The sequence below is a fragment of the Calypte anna genome, chromosome 15, assembly GCF_003957555.1.
Source record: "Calypte anna isolate BGI_N300 chromosome 15, bCalAnn1_v1.p, whole genome shotgun sequence".
NCBI classification, from domain to species: domain Eukaryota; kingdom Metazoa; phylum Chordata; class Aves; order Apodiformes; family Trochilidae; genus Calypte; species Calypte anna.
Genome location: NC_044261.1, coordinates 8,627,376 through 8,651,432, shown reverse-complemented (window position 1 = coordinate 8,651,432; position 24,057 = coordinate 8,627,376). Strand labels below are relative to the sequence as shown.

At 36.3% G+C, this 24,057-nt stretch overlaps 1 protein-coding gene across 2 annotated transcripts in view; it reads right to left on the bottom strand.

Moving 5' to 3' along the window:
• RIMBP2 (RIMS binding protein 2) overlaps window positions 1-24,057 on the bottom strand; it is a 117,898-nt gene that overhangs the window by 64,784 nt on the left and 29,057 nt on the right. For both annotated transcript variants that reach the window (XM_030460645.1, XM_030460644.1), the window contains one exon: window positions 11,956-12,093. In XM_030460645.1, the coding sequence (XP_030316505.1) occupies window positions 11,956-12,093 (138 nt within the window). The remainder of the gene's footprint in view (window positions 1-11,955; window positions 12,094-24,057) is intronic.

Genomic DNA, 24,057 nt, shown 5'->3' with positions numbered 1-24,057 from the left:
CATGTAGTGTTATTTAGAATGTAGTGCATGTGCACTCCAGCTCCTGTCTCCTACAAGAACCCCCCTCAGCAGATTCAATGACCTTGTCACCTGGCAAGACATGACCCTGTTTTATACATGGGCAAGCTTTCAAAGGCAAAAGGCTTTGTACTGTACAGTTCTTGAGGCACTGATGTATTCTTAGTGAACATGAGAAAACTGCTAACAAACATACAAAAAAACCTCTGCAAGTCTCTAGTCAAGTTCTGCAAATTTAGGAATTCACTGTTGGTTACAAGAATCCTTATCTGCTATGGCAGTAAAATGTAACCACAGGTGAGAATGGAAGTATTTACACTTCCAGTGAGAATCCTTACTATGTTGGACCAGAGCTTAAACATAGGAACTTTTGTCATGGGACTTTACCTGAATCCTTGGAGATGGGAATCTTTATGGTCTTTAAAAACTCCCATATTCTAAAAATCTAAAGATATGGATGATGATGGATTTTTGAAGACTATGCAAAAGAGAGGTTACATTTTAAATAAGGCACCACTTACAAAATTAAGCTACAAAATTTCTCACGTTTTCAAAAACATGGAAAAAAAAAACATGGAAAAAACCACAACAAAACAAAACTGGTACACTGTTGTTATACAGAAATGACCATTTCTGAGTCTATACAGAATCTGTTAGGTTAGTGTGACCAAAAATTCACTGCTCTTCAGTGACTGCAAAAGAACAGATAGCAGAAGACTAACACAGGCATTCTCCTATTCTTCTGAAAAACCTTTTTCCATATACTCAGTGTGTCTACAGTATACAGTGACAGACAGACACATAGGTACAGAAAGGCTTCCCTTTTCAACTGGGTGAGCAAAGAGAACAGGGCTTCTAAAAATAATTTGTTTGGTTCAGCAATAAGTTCCATTGTTATTCCTCTCTCTGCTGTTCTTGCAGGCTGTGAGGAAGGGTAATTTTTCTTCCTAGATCTCTGCATGTGTTCTACCAGCTCAGCTCAGGCTCTGATTATTCAGCCTGCTTAGGAACCAGAAGAGGCATTTGCAGGGTATGAGACATTAATGTCACTGCATTCGGTTCTGCTCGAAAACTTTTATTACCATAATCTAAAGAAAAGATTCAAAAAGGAATCATGGGAGAAGAAATTAGAAAGAGAACTATTAAAGCTGTTGTTCACTAGCAGAAATAACCACTAGCAGAAATAACTCACTTTTATTTGGTGGCTTGATGTTTGCAACTGAAAAAACTCTATGACTTTTTCTTCTAGGGCACCACTTAAGGTGCAATCCAGTTATACTTAGTTGTCATTCCTAACAAATGTCTGTATATTTATTTCTATTAATGGGCTGAGACTATGGGAAAGCAACACTTTTCCATTGGATGAACCAGTATTCTCTTGAAGATTCCTCCTTGTTCATTTGCTATTGCTTGGAAAACCCTCCCCTCAGCTTCTTTGTGATCATGCAATTCAGTGGGATCAGATTCCTGAAACTGCTGACCAGGACACAATCTCTCTTCTTCTACACTGACAGATGCTCTTAGAACTATGAAGTTTGGGGAAGGACACAACTGATGGAAACCAGATGGGGAAATCAATAACATGCCCAGAGGAATGCTAATGATTCACAGATCACAGTTGGTAATTTGTCCTTGGAAAATTAAAATAAACACATTATTACACAGCTTAAGTCATTTCATCAGGATTTTAGAACTGTGGATCTTCTTTCTTAAAAAAATTAATTTAATTAAACAAATTACTATTTGCAGTATGCAAGCACAATTAAGCCCTCTAAATACATTTTCAGACTAGTTTGAGTCAGGGTGAAACATATTTTGAATTTGACCAAATGAAAATTTAAAAAAATGCTTTTCTTCAGAGTTGTCATCATACATTTTTCTAGCATCAACCACTGCACAGCCATTACTTTTAATAAATCAGAATCTGAAAATGAACATTGAACTCAAACATCAGATTTCACTAGGCACTGTCAACCTGAAATAACTAAACACTTTTAGGGATTTTTTTACTTTTTTTTTTCAGTTGTTGGTGCTATCAGCTCCTTCTGACAAGAATTCACAGAAACTCTGACATTACTGGATCTATGCTTTCTGTAAAAGGAACTGCAGGGCAAAAATATCTGGTGTGCTAAAGAACAGATTAATCATTTATGCTCTATCCAAGATATCAAGATTTCAACTACTTAAACCTGTTTTAAGTTTTTGGGTTAGCTTTTTTTTTTTTTTCCCCCTTTTCATTTTTGCCTTCCAACTATTCCTTTCTAAGCTTGCTAAATATGGTGCTACTTTTTCTCAGAGGTAGAAACTTCCCAATTCAGGGATTGTCTTGCTTTTAAACTTGATTATACAGTAATGTGCTAAAAATGCTATTACATGGGAGGACTGAAATCTTATTAATTTTATAGATAAGGACACATTTCAGGAACATTATTTTCAGAATCTGGGTAGTTTAGATCTTCTAAAGGGTATATCCCAGATCATCTGTCAATCTAATTTGGTTCATCTGCCAAGAATATGCACTCACAAGCCTCAAACCCAGGAAACAGAACTGAAAATAAATTCCAAATCTGAAGCTGAAAAAGCCCACTGCTACAGTAGCAAAGGGAAATGGGGTGGGGAAAACTCAGGAATTATTTTCTGTATTGGTGATGTTTTGCAAAAGTAGTTTTTTCCCATTATCCACCAAAGAGAAACGCATCAATTTAAAACACATAAGCACATAAATTCACAGAAAACAACTACCAAAGACAAGCACTTGATTCACCAAATTTTTCTGTTTCTAAATCATGCTATACAAGTGTCTATCTCTGAGGCTGGCAACAGCTGACAGAAGTTACATGGCATGCAGACATTGCAGCCACGGGAAGAAATCCAGACAGATTTCTGAAGAACATATATCCTATATTGGACCTTTCCACAGTGATTGAAAGGAAATGCAAAAAGATTATAAACTTAAAGTCTATACTCAAACTACATGCCAAAAGTTTTAGCCATGTGAAACATCAAGTGAAGTCTATTACTACAAATATACAACTTAACATGTTCAGGGTGCTTTTTAATATTTTTCTCTCTATTTGGCCTGTCACTTGAAGTCCTGTACACCTGGATTCACAGTCAGTGCAAACTCTCTCAAAGCAGTCCACAGCACAATGATTATGGGACTCAGAGATCATATGAATGAAATTTACAATTTCATTCCAAAAACCTCAGCTGGATTCCCAAATTGACAAAATTAGTTATTTCATTTCTACAGAACTTCTAGGATGGGAGAAGGCGTTGTTTAATAATCCTTTGAGACTGGAAAATCTAGGAGGCATCCATTACTCAGTCAGCCAGCCTATAAAAATTACATGACTTAACACAGTTTTTAATTGCTTTTTGTTATTAACATTTACATTGCTCCCAAAATGACAAAGTGTCTCAGCTGGAGACATGGTTAAGTTTTTAATAACACTGGAAAGCAAAGCAACAGATCTCAGACTGTCAGTTTTAAACATACACAATATTACATGCATGTGTGTTTACAGATATGTTATTATCTATATCAACATGTATTCAATTCTATCTTGCTATATGTAAAATATATAAACAGAAAACCATATATATATCAGTTTTCATGGATATATGCTAAATGAAATCTCATGACCATGCTGTTCAGAAGGTAAAAAAAAAAAAAAAAAAAAAGAGACTGAGCTCAGAAAGCTCTCAGGGTCCACAGGCTTGAAAAACACTGTTGCACAAGTGCCTAAGAAGCCTCTCTCACCACATTAAATGTTTTTATTGCCCAAGATAGTTAAGCTACACCTATATTCTCTCCTTGTGTATCCATAGGTCTTTCTTAGGACTTTTCCACTACTTGCATTGTAACAACTTAAACAAATTTATATGCTAGATCTTCAAATTAATTTTATCCTTTTTTCTGGGTTTATTAACTTCAGAAATCAGGTGTAGGTCCAATAAAGCAACATTACTTTTTATTGAACTATAGTTCTCTTTTATGATTTTTGCCAGAAAACCGAAGTTTTCCTGGTCTGTCACTTTCCTGTGTCACCATCACATATCTTCTGTTTAGCATAACCTGCTCATTTCAGATAAAGTTTACAAACAGGTTTGCTGTCAAGCAATTACTTTCTGAAGTTTCCAAGCATCTCTTTCCAGAAAACTCAGCTCTGTCTGCAATGTTAACCACAAAAGAATAAAGGAGCCACAGCACTACTAAGGCTAATGTCATTATGTTGCCAAGAGACACCTTGAATGTAATTCAGATTGACTCATAGCTAAAGACAGAGCCCCAGTAATGCTGTTAAAACATCCCCACAGGCTTCCTTTTCATTCTTTTCTAGAGAAATACTTACACAATTACAAAATAGTTGAAATACAGTCAAATACTAAAAATCAATGAAGACAGATCCCTCCACTGTTTGGATACAGACATCCCCAACCCCTCACATTAAATCCTTTCTCTAGGCATCTTTCAGTCCCCACACACCCACATTATTCTTTCAAAAGGAAGGGTTAGTTTTGACCTCCCTCTTGCTGTATCAATTTCCATGCCCTGGATGAGCCTCAATCCTCTGATAGGCATCTTAGGACTAAATAAATGAAAGGCAGACTCCCTGTGAAAGACTTAAATCAGTTTAGAGTCCTGGACTTTTCAACCATCAGAAACTATTTAGTGGAGGCAAATAATGTGGAAAAGCTTACTTCTCTCTTTAATGAGAATTAGGAGGCATCTTTCCTAAATGAGGAATGTGTCAATAATTGTCCAACTTTCAGGACTTTAAGAAAATGGAAAAACTACACAAGAAAGGTAGGAAAACAATTTGCTTCAGAGGAACTGAAAAAGAAAAGTGCTAATGCAGTGCTAGCAAACAAGGTTCCATTTTCCTTCTGATTTCCTTCTGATTTCCTTCCTTTTGCATTTTTCTGCAAACAATACTTAATTCAAATCCAAACGTTAAAAAAATCCTTGTGTGACAATCAATGCACCCAAAGCTGGGGCATAGGGGATTCATTACATAATTGAGAAGGGCTCAGAATACCTCTTACCACTATTGTTACTTTTCCTATATTTAGAGGATTTTTAACTTTTCGGCATTGACATTAGACCAAAGTCTTGCCAAATTCTCAACATAGTTAACATTTCTTACAGATAGAACTAAGAACAGATTCTCTAATGAAAATATTTTTGTCAGCTTTCTTAATCTTTTACTTTTACAGTTCATAGCCTTTACATTTCAGAATCTGACAGGAGCAGGGTTTATTCCACTTAAGCAAATTACAAGTATTAATTAATGGCTCTCACTTGTTTGCCAGCTCTTGCAAGCAGAAGAGTAGATAAAAATGTATTTACAGCAGAATTTAATTACCCATTTTCAAGCCTCTGGCCTCTTGGCAAAAGTCTCCCAGTGTAGTGCAGAATAGGACTCAGATTAAGAATTAATTTACTGTCAGCAATGATCTGCAATTTAATGGCTTAATCAAGTTTGCTATGAAATTAGTAGGGAGCTCTGGAGCCAGATATTGCCCCAGAACCTGCTGCATCTAAAGACAGGTTCCAGAAATCCATAGCATAATCAGCACCCAGCAAATCCAAGATCTCTCTCATATAATCAGAAACTGCCTCAGGCAAGCTTAATACTCACATTACAAAATTATAGCTCCTGGGTTTGAATCAGTGCATACATTTGACTCTCTCCCCTTCTTCCAGTCAAATCACCTGAAGAAACTGTACTTGCATGGATACTGATTAGCATGAAAATATGGACCAACATGTGATTAATGCTTTCTCTCTTGTCTTTTCAAATCATAATGCAAATATAGAAAACTGTTACTAAAAGATAAAAAGTTTTAACATACAAATGTTCTGCTAGCTCTATTCAGAATTCTCCCCACAGTGGGCAGTATGATCGTGGAGTTCTTTCTGTAACACTGCTGAAGATGGAGATAGAGATTGAGACTTTGAAAAATCACAGCTGAGATGAAATTAGCTATGAACCGAGCCTTTTGTTTGCTCATATTTTGCAAATTAAAAGATCCTGGTTATCTTTAAAAATAAAATCAATCCCTATTTTCTGTTAAACACAATATACACTCTCTCAAAGTTACACCATGCTGGATTTCCTCTCAACATGAGAGACTGGCTGGCATAATGTTTTGTTTTGTAAATTTGGAACAGAATTTTGTTTCTGTGCAATCATCTTCAAATTTACACACTGAATTTCTTCCTCAAGATCTGCACAGGTCTAGCTGCTAAGAGCAGGAAACAGCAAAGCCCACCCCCATCTCAAGCTGGAAGCTAGACTGAAAACCATCAAAATGCCAAAGGCAGAAAATAGCATGCCTGTCCTCATTCCTTCATGTTATTTTGGTGTACTTAAAATAACCAAACCAAACAACACGTAACTCAATTAATTATAACCTTTCAAAAAGGTTTTCCTTTTCCCAAAAATGTTAAAATTTAATAGAACTGCAGCCAAAGTTCTCATAAAACTATTTTTAGCTGTTGTCATGCAGAGATCATCATGAGAGTCTCATCTTCCTATTAATGCAAATGTATTTAAGCAGCCAGTGCAGGAAACTTTAAAATATGCTAATCACTGCTTTGGACTCCAGCCTCTAATGTCTTTGCTGATGTGTACGCATCACAGACAGGCTAAGTAAAGAGAAAACTGTTCTTTAAAATGTCAATAATTATTCATAAATCCATAAAGTGATAGCCATATGTATGTTTTAATGCCACATTTATGTATTTCATAAATTACCACATTCATTTTAATATATAATTATTTTCTGGTGTCCAAGCTGAATTGCCACTGTGTTATAAAAGGAAATGCATTTGATAACCACATGCACTATTTTTCTTTCTAAAGTGACTCAGTGCTGATGAAAGGGGGCAGATGTATGGTCTTGCAGGTTGGAGTTCCCTGTTATCAAACAAAAAAAGGCACTGTCAGGACAGTAGCTAGGCTGGCTTCCCTCCAATCTACCTCCATTTAAATCCTCTAGAAAAATCCCAACATACATATCACATCTCTAAGTCACAGTCTGACACTGCCTGCTTACATCCTTGGCCTTGCTTCTTATTTTTACCAGCAGAGAAATCAATCAAAGAAAGCAAAACATTTCTTGGATTGGACTTCTGCCCATGAGCTCCTTTGTAGCAGACAGGGAAACCCAGCAGCACACATCACTCTTAGGCCAGCACAAGCATCTTAAGTGTGTAGTTAAAAGACAACATGAATTTTAGCTAAGAAAGCACTGAGGTAAAGTTACTGAGAGTTGGCCTCAGCGCTGCATTTCTGAAAGCAAGTGGTTCTCATCTACTGAGTGTCCTATCAGGAATGGGAGGTGCTTTCGTCAGCAGGTTTTGGTGATAAAAGAAACCTACCAAAGAGAGATGCATGTGGCTCTCAATTTTGTCACTGTTATTTGTGAAAATAAATATACATTTATAAAGCTGTTTTCTTGTCTCAGTAAAACTTCATAAATAATATTAGCCTTGGATTTTTGTAAAAAATCAAATTACATTGAAATGAATTATCTGCTCTTCTTTGGAAACACTGGTTGTGTCTAGAATTGCATTTTAACTTCTTGCAACTGAAATTATAGAGCTGTCAGAGTATATTTCAATTGCTTGCACTAATTTTTCTCCATTTTGTTGGTTAGAAATTTTCTGCAAGTCTTCCTGGCAAAACATGCCACCTACCACTGAACATGGGGACAGGAAGTTTCAAAGTATTTTCACAAGTGGTCTTAACATAGTGTGCTTTACACTTAACCATGTTCTGTTCCTTTTTAACTACATTTCACATTTTTTGAATTCTAAAACCCACAAAAGAGTTAAATCCTATTTGGCTTGCTGAAGTGAATAGTCTCAATTATGTCTTTGAGACCATGTTCTCAAGCCAAAATACTTTTGGCTCTATGCAAACATATTTTTGAAAGGTGTTGCTAATTATTTATATAGCTCATTATCTCCTTGCTATGCTGAGCACGACTCGTTTTCCCCACCTACCCACTGAATCTCAGGTAACAATGAACTAATGGTTTGAATGTGTCTGAAAAAATTGCTTTTTTAGGAAGGAAAAAAACTAACCAGTGCAGCCACTTTGGAGGAATGTTCAGTGAAATCCAAAACTAAGACTTCACTGTCGTTAGATTTGAGAAGCAAGGCACATATTGCTACTTTGCCACAAGTAGAGAAAATCACCTATGATGTTTTCTTCAAGAACAATGCAGGTATCTTATAGAGAGCTGTGTGAATAAGGAAAAAGGAAGAGAGAAAATCCCATCAACATAAAGCTGGTGCCTTCCTGACCTATCCTGACTGTGGCTCTGATTTGACTCCCAGGCGTAAAAAATGCAGAAGTTAATTTACAAGAATGTTTTCACTGAAAGGTCATAACTGAGTCAACAATCTTTTTAAACCGAGGGAGTAAGAAGATTATGTTCTAGGGAAGTAAGAAAAAATGTCAGCCTGATTTCACAGCATTTAGTCCAATCTTATACTGGACACATCTCATGGTATGGGCCTTTAATAGTTTCTACTGCTTTCACTCATTCAGGAATGTAACAAACTGCTTGAACTTTGATTAGAAAAAAATATTTTGTAAAGCTGCATTAAACCTATTTTTGATGGAAGTTCTTTTCATAGCCTGCAGATAGGTAAGGCTTTTATTATACAGCAGGCACTGTGTCAACAAAATCAAAACAGAATTCTACATTTGCACCAGCAATAGCTAATGTAGAAATATCACTAGAAATGGAAGGTTATGTAAGTTATTTCATTGATATGGAAGAGAAAACTGATCATGGAATGATAAAGGGAAATGAGTCATTAAAATACCTCATTGGCATGCAGTGCCAGATGTTTAAAAACGCTCAAACAAGACACAAAATGATGAAAAATTTAAATACACTAGGATTAACCTCAGCAATTGTCAAAATGCAGATTCTGGTTTGGCTATGTATATTGCTGCTTAAATTTCTAAAAATCTCACACATGTATAGGGCACCAGAGAGAGAGGTAAGTTCCTTTCATTATGCCAGCTAGCTAGACTGAATGCTAAGTATTATATCAAAAGCACTTGTATTTTTTGTTATAATGTATATATATCCGGCCTCATTGTTCTGCCATCATTCAGAGACTGCAAACCATCTCTAAAGAGCAAGCAATATTCAAAATATTTACAAATTTTTTTTTTCAGTCCAGTTTTTGCCAATTACTATAAACATCTAGTGTCTGACCTCAGTAAATAATGAATCCAAGCAAATGTTTGGGAAGCATGACAGATTCCTGCTTTGCAGAGAGGCAAAAAGCCTTAAATGGAGCAGTGTGTATTTTAAAGAAAACTTCTTGCAAAAGACTAAAGCAATTCTACTTTTTCCATCAGGAACATGGAGTAGAGTGTCTTGGCAAAATGCTGTTATTATAGAAGCTCTACTGACAAGTTGCTGCTGTGGTGAAAGTGGCATTAAGTCACACTAATGTCCTTTTAACCAACCCCAGCTCAAAATTCACAGGACTTTATCCATCATGGAGCTGCACGTCATTCACTGCAGCTGCAGGCAGTGTCAAATGCTGCTGTTGCCTGGTAACTAACAGGTAAGTGCTACAGGTCTGGTATATTTATGTACACAGAAAGCTAATGACAGAAGGCCAAGGGAACATTTGTCTGTAGATAAATCTGGTCTCTGTTTAAGAAAACAAAGGATTATTCCTCTTGCAGTGAAACCACTGCTGAGACACAGAACCAGAATGAAAAACTGCGTTTTTTTCTTCTGATCGTCAATGTTAATGATTTAGTTATTGCTACTGATACAGCTGTGGAGATTCATTAAAAATTAAATGCAAGTAAGCAGTAATTTAAGATTTAGCCCCAAAGTACTGTAACTACAGTTACAGTAAAGAAAGCAGCATTATTTAATATGTTATTAGGAAATTTTTATCCTGACACCAGAGTATCTAAGGCTTTCATTATCTGTACTAAAAGACTAGGTAAAAAACAGTTTTTTAAATAAGAGTGTCCAAAGTCCACTCTTTATCCAGAAGGCTGCTACTGCCCAGCAACCACTCGGATTTCTTGTGTCCCTGAGAAATATTAACAAACCAAGCACTGAAAATAGACTCTGAATGGACTCAAAGATACAGTCTATACTGGGCTGAAACTATTCTCTAGACCCTAATCAAACCACTGCTTTCTGTTTCACAACACAACTTTATGCTTCTTGAATGTATGAATTACTTGTGAGAATGAAATTAACAGTAATTTCAATCTCATATTTTGGCTCAAATTGGTCTTTTGTAAAGGTACCAGGTCTGGGTCTACAAATTACCACCTAGCTTCTCAAATTCCTTCTGTTAGGGAAACTATACACAATGTTAGAGCCACCTTGCTTTTTTACCATAAATGTCTTTCACCAGACCTCACTATTCAGTTCACATCCTAGCTAAGTAATTATTCTTTCAGAAGCAGAGATGCAAAGAAGCCATTAAAAGTGGTTAAAAAAAAAAATCACATTTATGCACTTTTCTCTTGTCATATTAAATATAATTACTTCTGATGCAATCAAACTCATATCCTTCAAATGGATAAATCCAGCACCAAACTTAGAACGTCAAGCAATCTTAGGCTCTTTGAGAAATGCTTGAAGCCTTTACTTTTGGTTCAGCGAGGTACTACGTAGCAGTAGTGAGAATATTATGCTTTAAAATGGTATCCTTTTTATGAATTTTCTTTAAATTATGCTGTCAGTTATTGGTTGCAAAGTGCTTTGAAGATCAAAGGTGATACATGAACCACATCTTATAACTCAAAGCATGCTTATAGAATAAACCTTTATTAGCCACTCATGTGCCCCTTACAGATTAAAGTACACTCTCTGTAGAATTTACAAATATTACCTTCTGCAGCTGGAGAAGAAAATGCATCAGGAATCTGTCCTAAAAGTTATGCTGAAGGAGGCAGGGGAAGTAGTAGCTAATTAAAGTGGGCACTTCTATGAAAGGGACAACCATGAAGTGATGGCTCAGCTATCTTGGGCCACCAGTAAACTTTTAGAGGATAACCCTGTACACAGCAGACCTCATCTACTCACTGAATGGCATTTACTGCTGAAAATTGACTCCAAAATTCAACTCAAGACAACTAGTTCAATCTAGTTCCTTAAAGAACTTCCAACAGCTTGTCTTCCTGCTTCACAATGTTTTTGGTTTTATTACAAAGTTTTTTAAAACTAGAAAATTAATCACACCCATTATAATTTCACAATCCAAAAAGTAAAATCCTTGTTGTAATGAAAACAAAAGCAGATAAAACAACTACTAATTATAGGAAACAAAATGTAGTGTTCCATCTGTAACTCTGATTTTAAGAAACAGAAATTGGTCTCTTATGCATTCAAATATCTTCATACTTAAAGTATTCTATCCAAGAGGAAGAATTGAAGGCACCTCATAGACACATATATTCCTCTCTGGAAGCTGTTGTCAGGTACCCTATTGTTACCCTGTGGATTTTATATACAAAGGACCCACATGTGTTCATGTAAACATACAGAAATCCAACTGGAAAAAGAATCAAGTGTCAGAATGAATAGAGCAAAAATGATTGGAGTGTGCTGATCATAATCATTCATCCACTGGATCCTGCACTTTTGTATCCATGCACTTAGAACAAAGCACTGGAATTTCTATTTTATCACAGTTTTCTTCAGCAAGCTCTCAATTCGTTAAATTATGCCCCAAATATGTATGCATATTATTGAAGTTCTTCTGCTGTTCTCTAAGATTCTAAGAGATCAACACAATATAAAGATCTAAAGACAGGAGAGCACATGAAAACAAGAAAAACCAACCAACCAAAAGAAGCAGTATGGACTTATCTTTAAATTGATCCATTGCCATAAACTAGTAAAAGGAAAGACAGGACTTACTAAAAGCTTCCAGTGATGATTCTCTTGATTTATAGTGGTGACATGAGACTTAGAAACCTGGGTCTCTTCTAAAAGTTGGGTCTGATCAAATATTTTCTGTGATGTTGCAGGCTGTAGACATGATGGATCATTTCCAAACTGTGAAGAATAAAACAAGTCAAGTGACCAGCTTGTTAGAGCTGCATTTGTACTAGCTGACTAGCACTTGCTTTTCCTTCAACACAGCACATTTCATTAACGTGGTTTTCATTGCATGTGACCTTAAAAGCTGCTTGAAAGTGATGGTTAAATATACATAACATACAACAGAAGCCAAGCTAAACTAATACATTCAGCCTTGCTGATTTAACAGTTTGTCAGGTCTTCTTCCAAAAGAAGACCTAAACAGTGTAGTGATTGCTCCCTTACAGGAAATTAATTTCAGAAAGCAAATGAAACAATTCATTTTCTGTGTTTTCTCTGTAAAACGTGAGGATGTGAGAACTAAGCAGAAAATGCCTGATCTTTATCACTGGATTCTGCAAGTTTGTTAGAATCAGTAAATCTTGGTTTGGTTTTGCCTTTTTTTTTTTTTTTTTTTTTTTTTTTCTTGCCAACTCACCCATATAACACACAGTGCTTCCTCTCTCAAGGGTGATCATTGCATTTGACATTTTGAATTTTTTTTGGACAGACTCCAAAACATTCTCAAATTCTTTTTTAAGAATTTGGGAACAACCCCTCAAATACACCACATTTTCATGTAAATATATATTTGAAATGCACATGTTTTTGAGGAACCTTAAAAGATCCTGAATTTGGAATAGGTCAAAACTACTTAATCAAGGTACCAGTTCCCACTTCTGTTCATCCAAAAGTTCCAACTTGTATCCCTCAACAGCCTTGTTTTTGCATAACCATCTCTATGCTTTTTCTTTATGCTCAAGTCAAGCTCCCTATGAGCCTTCATCAGAGGTATCCAGTGGCCTGCTTTAAAATTGTTGTTTTACTAGCTATGAAAACTATGTAATATTCAGCTAGGTGACACACCAAGGTTATTTCCATTCCCCACAGTGTTTCAGTATTTCCTCCCGCTCCCCTTTTCTCTCTTATTAACCTTGTATCACCTGCTAAACTGTGAAAACTTCAGAGAAATCATTCTTCTTGTTACATGTAAGCACAACACTCTCTGTAGTCTGAACTGGTGCTAAAAACAATCATGTAACAACAGAGAAGAGGTGACACATTTATTGGTCTCAGTAGATGATAAACATTGTTAAGTTCTTCCAAAGACTTTAAGCCTTGTATTTTTCACTAACATGGAGCTCTAAAAATAACTGCATAGGGTCCCTCCACACACAAAATGGCGAGGCATATGAATTGCATCCTGTATGCACAAGCTAAATATCAGAGGTTATTGTCTAACAGATTGTTCAGAGTTAGTGATAGGTACTTCCACTCATACCCCCACATTTCCATCTATATTTAGATGTCTTTACTTACATAATGTTTGATGGCTTCATAGGCACCAATCTAATTTTGATGGCAACATCAAGGCTGTACTTGTAGGACATAAAAAATCCCACTGAAAAACATGCATCCTTACATATCCGTTGGGCTTAGGCCTGGAAGCACAGGGATCTTTTATTTATTCATTAGTTTGCTGAGAAGAACTACTGGTTGATTTGTGTCAGCTGAATAGGATCGTAATTCAATGCTCACTGCAACCTGTTTATCTGAATGACTGATGAAGGTGCAAGCTGAGTGCTAAAGAACTCAGTTCCATAATAACAAAGACTTCTGTTAGGGGGAGATACATTTTGAGAAGTCACTTCTCTGCAGAAGGAGTTTTGCCAAAGTTAATTTCTGAGAGATAGCATTATTTATTAAAAACATAAAACAAAATGAGCACTTGCACACCTATAACTAACTTTTCCACAAGGATTATGCCAATGAGCAGTAGGATGTTTTATGGGCACAGGTCTTGGAAGTGCAAGATCACAGATGCAGCAACACTGGAACAAGAGATTTTCTGAAGTGTTCCAGGCTTGGTATTCAAGCACAGGATTTTCAATCAGCTTTTCAAGTGGAGCTGTTGCCACCCCTCTGAAATTCTGGTCTTTCCAAAGGGCTGAGTATAAACAACAAGGAATCAACTGGAGTTTCTCAAATGTACAGCTTTAGTATGCACATAATTACTACAAATGCAGGTAAGAAATGGCCTCTTACAGATGTATGCTTTTAATAATCATTAGAGAATTTTCATTTAAGACAGTTTCAGGTAACAGAAAACACAAGAATAGCTGACCCTTTACAGATGGCTGCTTTTAAATTTCATCCTCTGATTGGATGCTTTGATATTTTTGTATCTTCATTCTAATTTAAAACCAAGGCTTATGTCTGCCATAGGAAGGAGGAGAAAAGACATTCCAGCTCACTTTCTGTCCCACTGGTGTGATGAAGCCCTGCACCTTATAACATGATCCTTGACTGGATATGCAGTCTGGCCCAAGACTGAACTTGTGCAGTTTATAACACCTGACAAGGTCACAGTGCAGGGATTTGGCTGCAGGCAACCACCTTTAGAAAAGACACAAATAAACACGAACTTTACTCTTCATACAGCCTTGTCTGCAGGAAAAAACACTTCATGTGTTTTGCAATCTTTGTCTTACTTTTTCACTAAAAAAAAATAATAATATATTCACCAGGTTTGGTGCAAGTAATGGTAAATATAGTCCTCACAAAACATCTCAAATGCCATTTAGAGACCCCATCTCCTAGTATCTCTTCATCAGTAAGGCTAAACTATGCAATATTTGTTTAATTTTCTAGTATTAAGCAGAATAGTATCTCCATCCTTATTACAACAGAGAATATGAAAATACTTTGATGGTATTTATCGTATGCTTTGAGAGCTTTCTGGTCTATTAAACAATCCTTGGTTTTGTACTAACACTTCATATTTCAAAGTCACAAACCAAATTAATTAGCAAGATTGTGCCACCTCATCCTTAATCTTATTAGAAGACTAATGTCTACAGAATCAATGCTTCCATAGAGATTACTGCCTTAACACTGTTAGCCTTTACATCACACAGGCTCATTTTGAATTTTCAGTTCCACTGTAATTTCTTCCTCTAGTTTAATTACAACCCTTAATTAAGCCCTTTCTTTAATCATCTTTATAGCTATGTCCATTCAGTTATGGCTGCATATAAAGAAACAAAGACCAGCTGGTAAAGCTACAAGGCTAGAACAGGAGCCTTCACAATATTTCACTGGCCTTAACCTCTGCTTCAAGTACTGCAAGCTTTCCTTCCTTTTAAATATCCATAATAAGCCTGTAAACAAAATTTTAGGTTAAAGTGTTTTTTAGGTTTAAGTGTTACAAAACCATGATTGGCAAGGATTTTTATTTATTTCTTTTGCAGCTCCTGGAAATCCAGTCAATTAGGGATTATATTGACATATTTCATTGTTTAGTTTTCTGTCAATTTTAAGAACCCACAGCTTGGTCAGTTTCCTAGTTCCTACAAAAAGCTCAGATGTTTTGATGGCAGGTCTTTTACCTATACACTGTGAGAATACAATGGAATTATGATGTCATGTTTTTATCATACACCTAAACATCCTGTTCTGACATGGAAAACAATAATCAATATCAAGACAAGAAGTGTCAATTGCAGAACAGATAATGTGCTACAGAAAGCTCAGCTGTTCAAGGTAAATTGATTGGAGGGGTGCAGCTCAGTTGGCAAAATTATTTTTAGGATGTTTCCAAATTCAAATTCACTCATACAAATCTGAAGCATCAGTAGGGGCTGTTTGGCAAAGAAAACAGTTGTAAAAATCATTCTGATTTATTAAGTCTCCATTTAGTACTATATAAAAAAGATTTTTATAAGCCTCTATATTTCTCACTGAAAAGCTGTTATCTATATGCACAAATATTCTATGAATTTTCACTAGTTTGTTTCAGTGGACAGAGAAAGTCCATCCTGTGTTGCTGCACAAATTTTCTGTTTTACAGTAAACATTACTTTTTCAGGGTATAAAGGTGCTATATTTTTCAGAATAGATAATTCCATTTCCAGAGCAGTAAGAGGTATTTTTCAGGTTCATCCTTTACTATTATCATAGTCTGTGACTCTTTCTAGAGCAAAGTTCTTTGCAGTCTATATGTTAGTCAGGAAATTAATATGCTGCTTTCTTTGAAAGCTTCCCTTTTTAACCATTCTCTACTGGGACAATGTAGAAGTCATTCAGATTCATTAAGTCCACTTATTAATATATTCTGTAGTAATAGATATTTCTCTTGGCAATTTATTTTCCTGTCAATATTATTAAAATATTCAAGTGCCAATATATATGTGCTTTTCACTAATGAATGAAAATGCTAATTTCCCTTTACACAGTTTGCACTACAGTGAAATTCTAATTTTTAGAAGTCGTAAATGTTTGAGTGACTGACTTATTCCATCAGGTTGAAAATATTGTAACTTATATCTTACATGAATTTCTGTTCAATAGGATTCTGAACGTTACATGAAGTTCAGATTGATTCAGGCCTCTGTCTGCATCAGGTGTGAAGACTTTAACATCTAAAGGTCCCAAAACACAGCTCTCTGCAAATATTTGCAAAATCACTTTCCTTGAAGGCACATATGCATCAAGTATCAGCTGCCTTTTCAAGAAAAAAACATTACCTCTGAATGGGTATCAGTGGAGCTGCAGGCTAAATGTTCACTGCATGAACACACTAACACAGAAGTGTTCTCATCATCTGAAATACTTTTTGGATCCAAAGAGAGCAAGTCAACACAGAATTACTCAATATCCACATCTAATAACATAATCACAGGATATAATTTTTTTTACTGTTTGGTATTTTAATGGAAACGAGTGATATCCTTTTGCAACAGTGACACTGTTTCAAGCAAAAATTCAAATATTCTCCATTATCCTGCAAAATCTGTCTTAGTGGGATGTGATAAGTTGTTCCTAAGGTAAACAATATTTTAAGTATTTGATACTTTTTTAACTGGGCGTGAGGGAAAGGTCCTGGTCTTTAGTGACCTTCAGTGCAGGAAGGGACTGGAATACTAGGAATAGCCTCTGTTATTCCATTATCTTTAACAGCTTCTACCCAACAGTTATACACACACATACACCCCCTTCTCAAAGCAGAGAGCTAGGATCCTACAGCTTAAGAGCTATTTTTGTCATTTCTTTCTACTTTACATCACAAACACTGAGTAATTTTTTAAACTGCCTCCTGTCCCACCAAATCTCAGTGATTACCAGAAGTTTTTGCCAGGGTCCTACGAGACTGTTTCCTCTTTGCATCCAAATTTCTTCTCTTAAATAGAAAAAAAAAATGAGACCAAGAGAATCCTATTTCACTGAGCAAATTAACAAAAGGTCAGAAAGCTTGATCTTTGTCACTGGTGTATGCTGCCTGAAAGCTGAGCTGCCATTTAAATATTTATAAGGGAGAGCTGTAATTGCAGGTTGGGAGCTGTGAGACAGCTCTGCATGTACAATACAGGAAACTCTGAAAATATTCATGACATGGGAAATATTCCACCAAAGGAAAATCTGGATGAAAGAAAGGAGTACTACTGTGGCATTTTAATCATTTCTGAATCAGGATACATAAGAAGGTGACCTGAAACCTGTTACTTTTTGAGGTCTGTCATGGGACACAGAACTCTTACTAGCCACGGAAAACAGATGAAAAAAATTAGCTTCAAATGATGACAGCAGAACCAGCAGTAGGTGGAATCCCTTGTTATTTTTGAGAATCTTTTTAATTTTTTTTTTTAAAGAAATAAAACATTTAAGAAGTAACAGCTTTCTAACACATTACAAAGTTGAGGGAGTAAACAAAAATGTTCTAGATCCTGCTCTATATATTAATCGGGTATGCTACTAGCACCAGAGCTATTCCCCAGCAGATTAAGGGTTCTTGCTAGATAATCTCCCTCCCTTCCTGATTTTAGACTCTTTAATTAAACTATATTTATATTTGTCCCTCTAGTTCGAAATCCAGTTTATTGGAAATTCTGTTTAAGCAATTTATTCTATTCAGTACCATAAGAAAAATGAGAAGGCTCACAGAATTAATAGCCAATTCCTACAAAAAAACCAAAACCCAGTTCATATGTATCAAGGTGACCAGCCTACAATATGCCAGCAAGATGCACATTGCCTTTGGTTGACTCTGACACCCTTTATCTGGTCTTGGATCCATTTTACAACCCCAAATATGCTCCAAACACACAACAGAAAATATTTCCAATTCAGTCATTTAGTAAATGACTTTCCAGTCACATGAAGCCCCACTCCCAGATTTAGTCCAAAAAGAGGCTCTGCAGACCACAGCAGGAAAAAGGTGCTTATAGAGATGAAATGATATTTTAAGACAAAGATACTTGAAGAACTTCTTGGCAGTAGACTGGATGTTTGAAATTAATGTATAAATTATATAAAAACTGTTTCTATCAGAAATATGTACAGTGAGCTGGATAGGATTACCTCTTAAACATCTGAAGAATATCCAGCTTAGACTTAAGAAAACAGTAGTCTCATGAACATCAGGCTGGAATAAAACCTACTCTTTTGCTGGTCCTGCTCATTCCAGGACTTCTTAAAAAGGATGAACACCTGCATAGCCTCTAAGTAATTATCACCACGATATCAGAAGCTTTGAAGCCATAGCTTCAAAGAAAGACAGAATCACAACTTCTTCTTAAGTAACTTTTTTGCACATAATAAAAGATGTTCATTGGTTAAATAAGCCAACATCCCAAAATTCTCCAAGGATGACACCTGGTGGAGTTGCAAAGTGATTTCTAGCAGCCTTCTAAATGAGTTTCAGATTACAGGCAATAAAGGTATTAGTCTCTAGGACACCAAGTCATGTGAGGATCTCCATTGCACATTGGATTCAGGATGAAATCTTTCATTCCATTTTGTATTCATGGCCTTTCAAAGGATCACGTTTGTGTGCCACAGGATTCAAACAGGCAAATATCAAGTACTGGTATAATGGCAAAAAAGAATAAATTACATGACAGAACATGTTTAGGAAGATGCAAGGCATTAGTACCAAGCAAAGTTCTTGATCCAGAGTAAATAATGTTAAACATTTTATCTATGAGCAAGCTCAGAGTTTTAGGATCTAATACACTTCCCTAATATTTGAAGTGTCAGCCAGGACAAAAATAGAGGTAAATATTTATAGCAGTCCAATCAATGAGTTCACACCCATTTATATAAGTTTGGGCTTTTTTGTCAGGTTTTTTGTTTGTTTGTTTTTGTGGGGCTTTTTGTGTGTGAAGAGACTGCTGTACAAAGTTAATTAGCACATGCTCTGTGAAATATTCACAATAACATTAGGTTCCACAGAATCTGCATTTCATATGACTTACTGGGCTCCTGATTGGCTCAGATTTTGGTGACAGCACACCTACCCCACTTCCTATCCTTCTTCAACTCAGTTATAATACCTGTCTCAATACTCGATATTTTACATAGGTCTTCCACGAGGTCTACCATCTTGAAGGAAATCCTCATGCATTTTTGCAGGAGTACTGTGAAATGACTGGTGTTTTGCCACTGCCCTCTTCTGGAAGAGGTTAGAACGGGAGAGAACCCAGCAATCCCTACTGCTCTGGGTTATCAGGAAACCAGCAACTACTCTACAGCTCTTGATTTTTATTTTCAAGGTAGTGTTATTGAATTTAATTTTTATGCTTGCCAAGAAATAAAGATGTGCAGTACAGTAACAACCAAAAGAAGGCAGAGTGACAACAAACTGGTGGCAATAAGGTAGCTGGAATTTTTCAAGAAGCAACATGAAGACCCCGTTGATTTCAGTGAAAAGCCCCACTTGTCTTGCTTTTGAAAATGAGCTCTGGTCACATGCAAAAAAAAAACCAAAAACAACATGTAATCTAGTGATATTGGATTCATTTTCTGGCCTGACTGGGGCAAAGTTGTGACCTTTAATAATATTGCTTTCTCTGCTAGTTTGGGCTGTTGCTGCAAAGTAATTTTATGACTTTCTGTCACCTCTTTCATATGATCTAGAATAAATGAGTAAGAAATGTTTGTCGTCAGAGCAGAAGAGAGGTACTCGGGGGATACAGAATGGCTCTACTCTGTGGCTCCAAAGACTCAGTCTCTGACCTTTGATAACTCATTCAACCTCTCAAGGTTTCAAGAGAAAAAAAAGTTCCATCCAAACAGTTTGGAAATAAACTATATTACTGACACAGAAGCATAATGTACCACAGCAATAATGGATTACATAAGTATTCAGCTCAACAGAACCCAGGCACGAGACATAAGTTGGAAAAGCAATTCCAAATTGTCCATATCAGTGTAACTCACTGATGATATTAAATCCTTACACCTCTGTTCAAGTATCTTTCCAGTCTTAGACATATTGAACAATGCCCATAATGACAGGAAATAGGAACTGCTACAGAAAATGCTAAGTTTAGCTTGAGGGTAATTATACAGATGTAGCTTTGGATGAATGGTGATCTTGATTGTGAATGGGAAGATTGTTGTTTAGAGTTTTTAATAAATAAATTTAAAAATTAGAGCTCATTTGTCACTTTCAACTCAAAATAAGAAAGAACAATAGGCTGTACTGGAGCCTATCCAGGCACTGGGACACAAACATCCCACAGAATATGTCACCAGAATGATAAAATAAAACCAGACAGTTGACACAAGAAAAACACTTGATAAGCAACAGAATGCACACACCAACCAATGGAAAAATGCATTAAAAGTTATTATTTATTTTTATTCAATAAGAGAAATACCTGCAAAGTGAACTACTTCCTTCCAAATTCTCAGTCTAATTTCTTAATGGAACTTGCTTTAATTTACATCAGTTTTCCAAAGCTCTGCAGTCCTGAGGGTTCCCATAGATTTAGCTTCTGTGCCAAATTGCTCCAAATTGAATTGGCTAAACACCTACCTGCAGAAATTAATCCTAAACAAAATGTGACAGTTACTGTCAAAGTTTTTATGACAAATGCAAAGCTACTTTCCTTTGGTACCTTCTGAACATGAGGTCCTGATGCAAAGGATTCATGCATTAGTGTCTCACATCCAAAAAGCACTCCTAACTATGTGTGTTAAAAAACACAGTATCACAGAACGTGTCAGTAAATACTGTGGCAAGAGCAAGAAATGTGATTCTTGGGAAAAATACCAATCTGGCTATCTAAACGAAATTCTAGCTTTGTCATTCAGCAAAGTATGTAAACCTCAATTTTTAGCAACATCTATGAATAAGCTACCCTACTGTTCTGCAGAAGCCTCACAATGGCAAAAACAATCCCTATCTTTTCCATAGGGCTGTTGGTTCTCATTTAAATGAGTTATACATCAGTCAAACCAATTTTTCTTTCATTTGCACTCATGTAACTAATATCTTTCTTACTGGCATTATCCCTGAGTGATGCCACCAGAAGTCTAAGGAGAATGAGGCCTTTAAGCCCTAAGTATTACCAACATAAAATGTAAATCCTTTAAAAAGGATTTGAGGTGGCTTTTTATGAGAAAATGCTTGTCAGGAAAACATCTAACTCCCTTTGACATAAACAACATGACAAGAACTAAAGATTCATCTCTATAAAGAATGCTGAAACCCAAAGGAAAACCAGAATGCATCTGATAACAGCTGGTATCTTTCAATAGCCAAACAGAGTTTGACATCCCTATTTTGGCAAGAGCAAATGTATCATTTTGGCAAAAACAGAAACTCCCATTAGTAGGCAAACATCATCTTGACCCTGTATCATGTAGGTTTTTTTTGTCCTCTCCTGCATGTATCACTTTCAATGACTTCTGTGGTAAACAGCAGCACCACTGCTAATTCTCTGATCACTTGGTCTCAGGGCTCTCTTGATAATTATAAACGATTTCACGACCAAGTTTAAACGTATCTGCCAAAACAGAATTTGAACCTGCAGAGAGGAAGCATTTTTTTTCCAATGCAAGTCTTTGACATAAGCCTGGCTGGATATGTGCCTGCATATGCAGCCAAAAACATTAGCAAACAGACCAGCCCTACAGCACAGCCACCTGAGCACTGCGGGCTTCCCCCTGCGTTCCAAAAACACTGCAGTCCACAGCTTTAGCTCTACAGGTGAATAATCTGTCATCCTGGCCAGGCACTAATGGGCTAATCAAATGAGATTTTCAGCCTGTGGAGTATAATATGGGACTGCTTCATTCTAAATCAGAGAGGGAAGCATCAGACTTGAACCTTCAGGTCCAAGCCAGCACTTAGTATCAGAATTAGAACTGTTTTTTCAGATAGTAAGAAGTTCTATAGTAAGAAGTTCAGATAGTAAGATCTTCTCCACAGAAATTATGGATGATGTTTCAGCGTTTATCAGAACCAAACATTTTTTCAAAATTTATTCCTATCACAGAGAAGAAAAGTGCTTGGTATTAAAAATTGTTAACATTTTAATACAAATTTGAATATGTAAATCTTTGTGAAATTATTTTATTTCTCATTCAAAGTATATAAAAACACCTTCACTTAATCTAGCTCTAGCCCTCTTACAGTCAGTGGAAAAATGAGCACTTATAAAATGTAATTTATCTCCACTCAAAGATACTAAAAATATTCTTTCTCCATCTAATTTTTATAACTTATTACTGAAGTACTGTCCAAGCACTAGTCATTCATCATGGTCTCTTGGTCATGGTGCTGTAGCTAGTCCTTTCTGTTGCTAAACTTAGAGCAAATTTACCTTGACCTCCCACTTGCTTTTCTTGTGAGTCATTTAACAAATCACCTGAACCCCACACACATCCATGAGCATATTTTCATTTCATATGAAACTGTGCCTATAATAGCTGCTGACACTTGCTCTTTTGCAGGGGAGCTCTTTGAATAAAGGGAAGTTAAATAACTGAATTATCACAGGTCTAGAATGAAGCCCAGGAAGTGAGAATCAATTTGCTTAGACTTTCTTATTAAGTTATATGAAGATTAGTTAAAAAATTTTCTCCAGCTTCCATCTGCATCCTCTCTAACCAAAAGGATAGAACTGATGATATGCAGGTCACTTCTATTTTCCTCTTTGATCCAGTTAATGAAACTGTAATTCATTGCAATTTTCTGCTTTCCATCATTTAAGGAATGTGCTGACTTTGAAGATTCCTTGAAGCTTACAATGTTTTTCCTCATAACCACATTCTATTTCTCCTGGATATCTTACTTCTCTATCTCTACCAGTAAAAACCATTAATATAAATCTTGTGTCTAAAGCAATCTAGACTGACTGAGCTCCACAAGCTTCAATTTCATCTTAAATATGTAAAGAAACTTTTCTGGAAATGTTTTTTCCTTTCTGTCTTACATAAGCATTACATATTTCTAACTACTGGTGCAAGTACTGGAGCAGTATTTCAATTAAGACTTCACATGCTAGAACGGCAGAAAAGGAGTCTACATCAAGTTAATGGTTCAGTTGGTAGGTAAACACTGAGCCAGTCCAGGAAAATGGGGAAAATAGCCTTTCTATTCCAGAATATGGCATCCACAGTCACATTGTGACTGTAGACATGTACATAAAGAGAAAGACACTTGTCTTTAAGTGCCAAGACCAAGATAACCAGGGTACATAAAAGGAAAAGGCCAAGGTCCAAGGCTGTTGTCAGCTGATGTACGAACTGTGCTATTCCTCTGAAAAAGGCCTTCCTAGCTAACACATTCCCAGTTGCCTTTTTGCCCATGGACCCTCCTCTGCTCCATGGTCCCATACAGAAGACACTGAAGAATGCAGGAAGCAAGAGCAAGTCAGGCTGGTAAGATGCAGCTGGCATATGACATCAGTGAAACACACCAGGTCATGCTGTAAACAACAAAGCAGTAGCCAGAGGCAAGAAAAAGGAATGAGGCTGAGTGAGCTTGTGAAAGTCTCATTTCAGTCGTGACAGATTTGTAAATAGGTTCTGAAGCCCTTGCTTGGACATGAATCTGGTCTGTTAAAGGGAGCACCACACCACCTCTAAGAGATTTGCTGCCGAGCCTTGTACTGCCATTTCCTTCCTGGAGTAAGAGAACAGTACATCCAG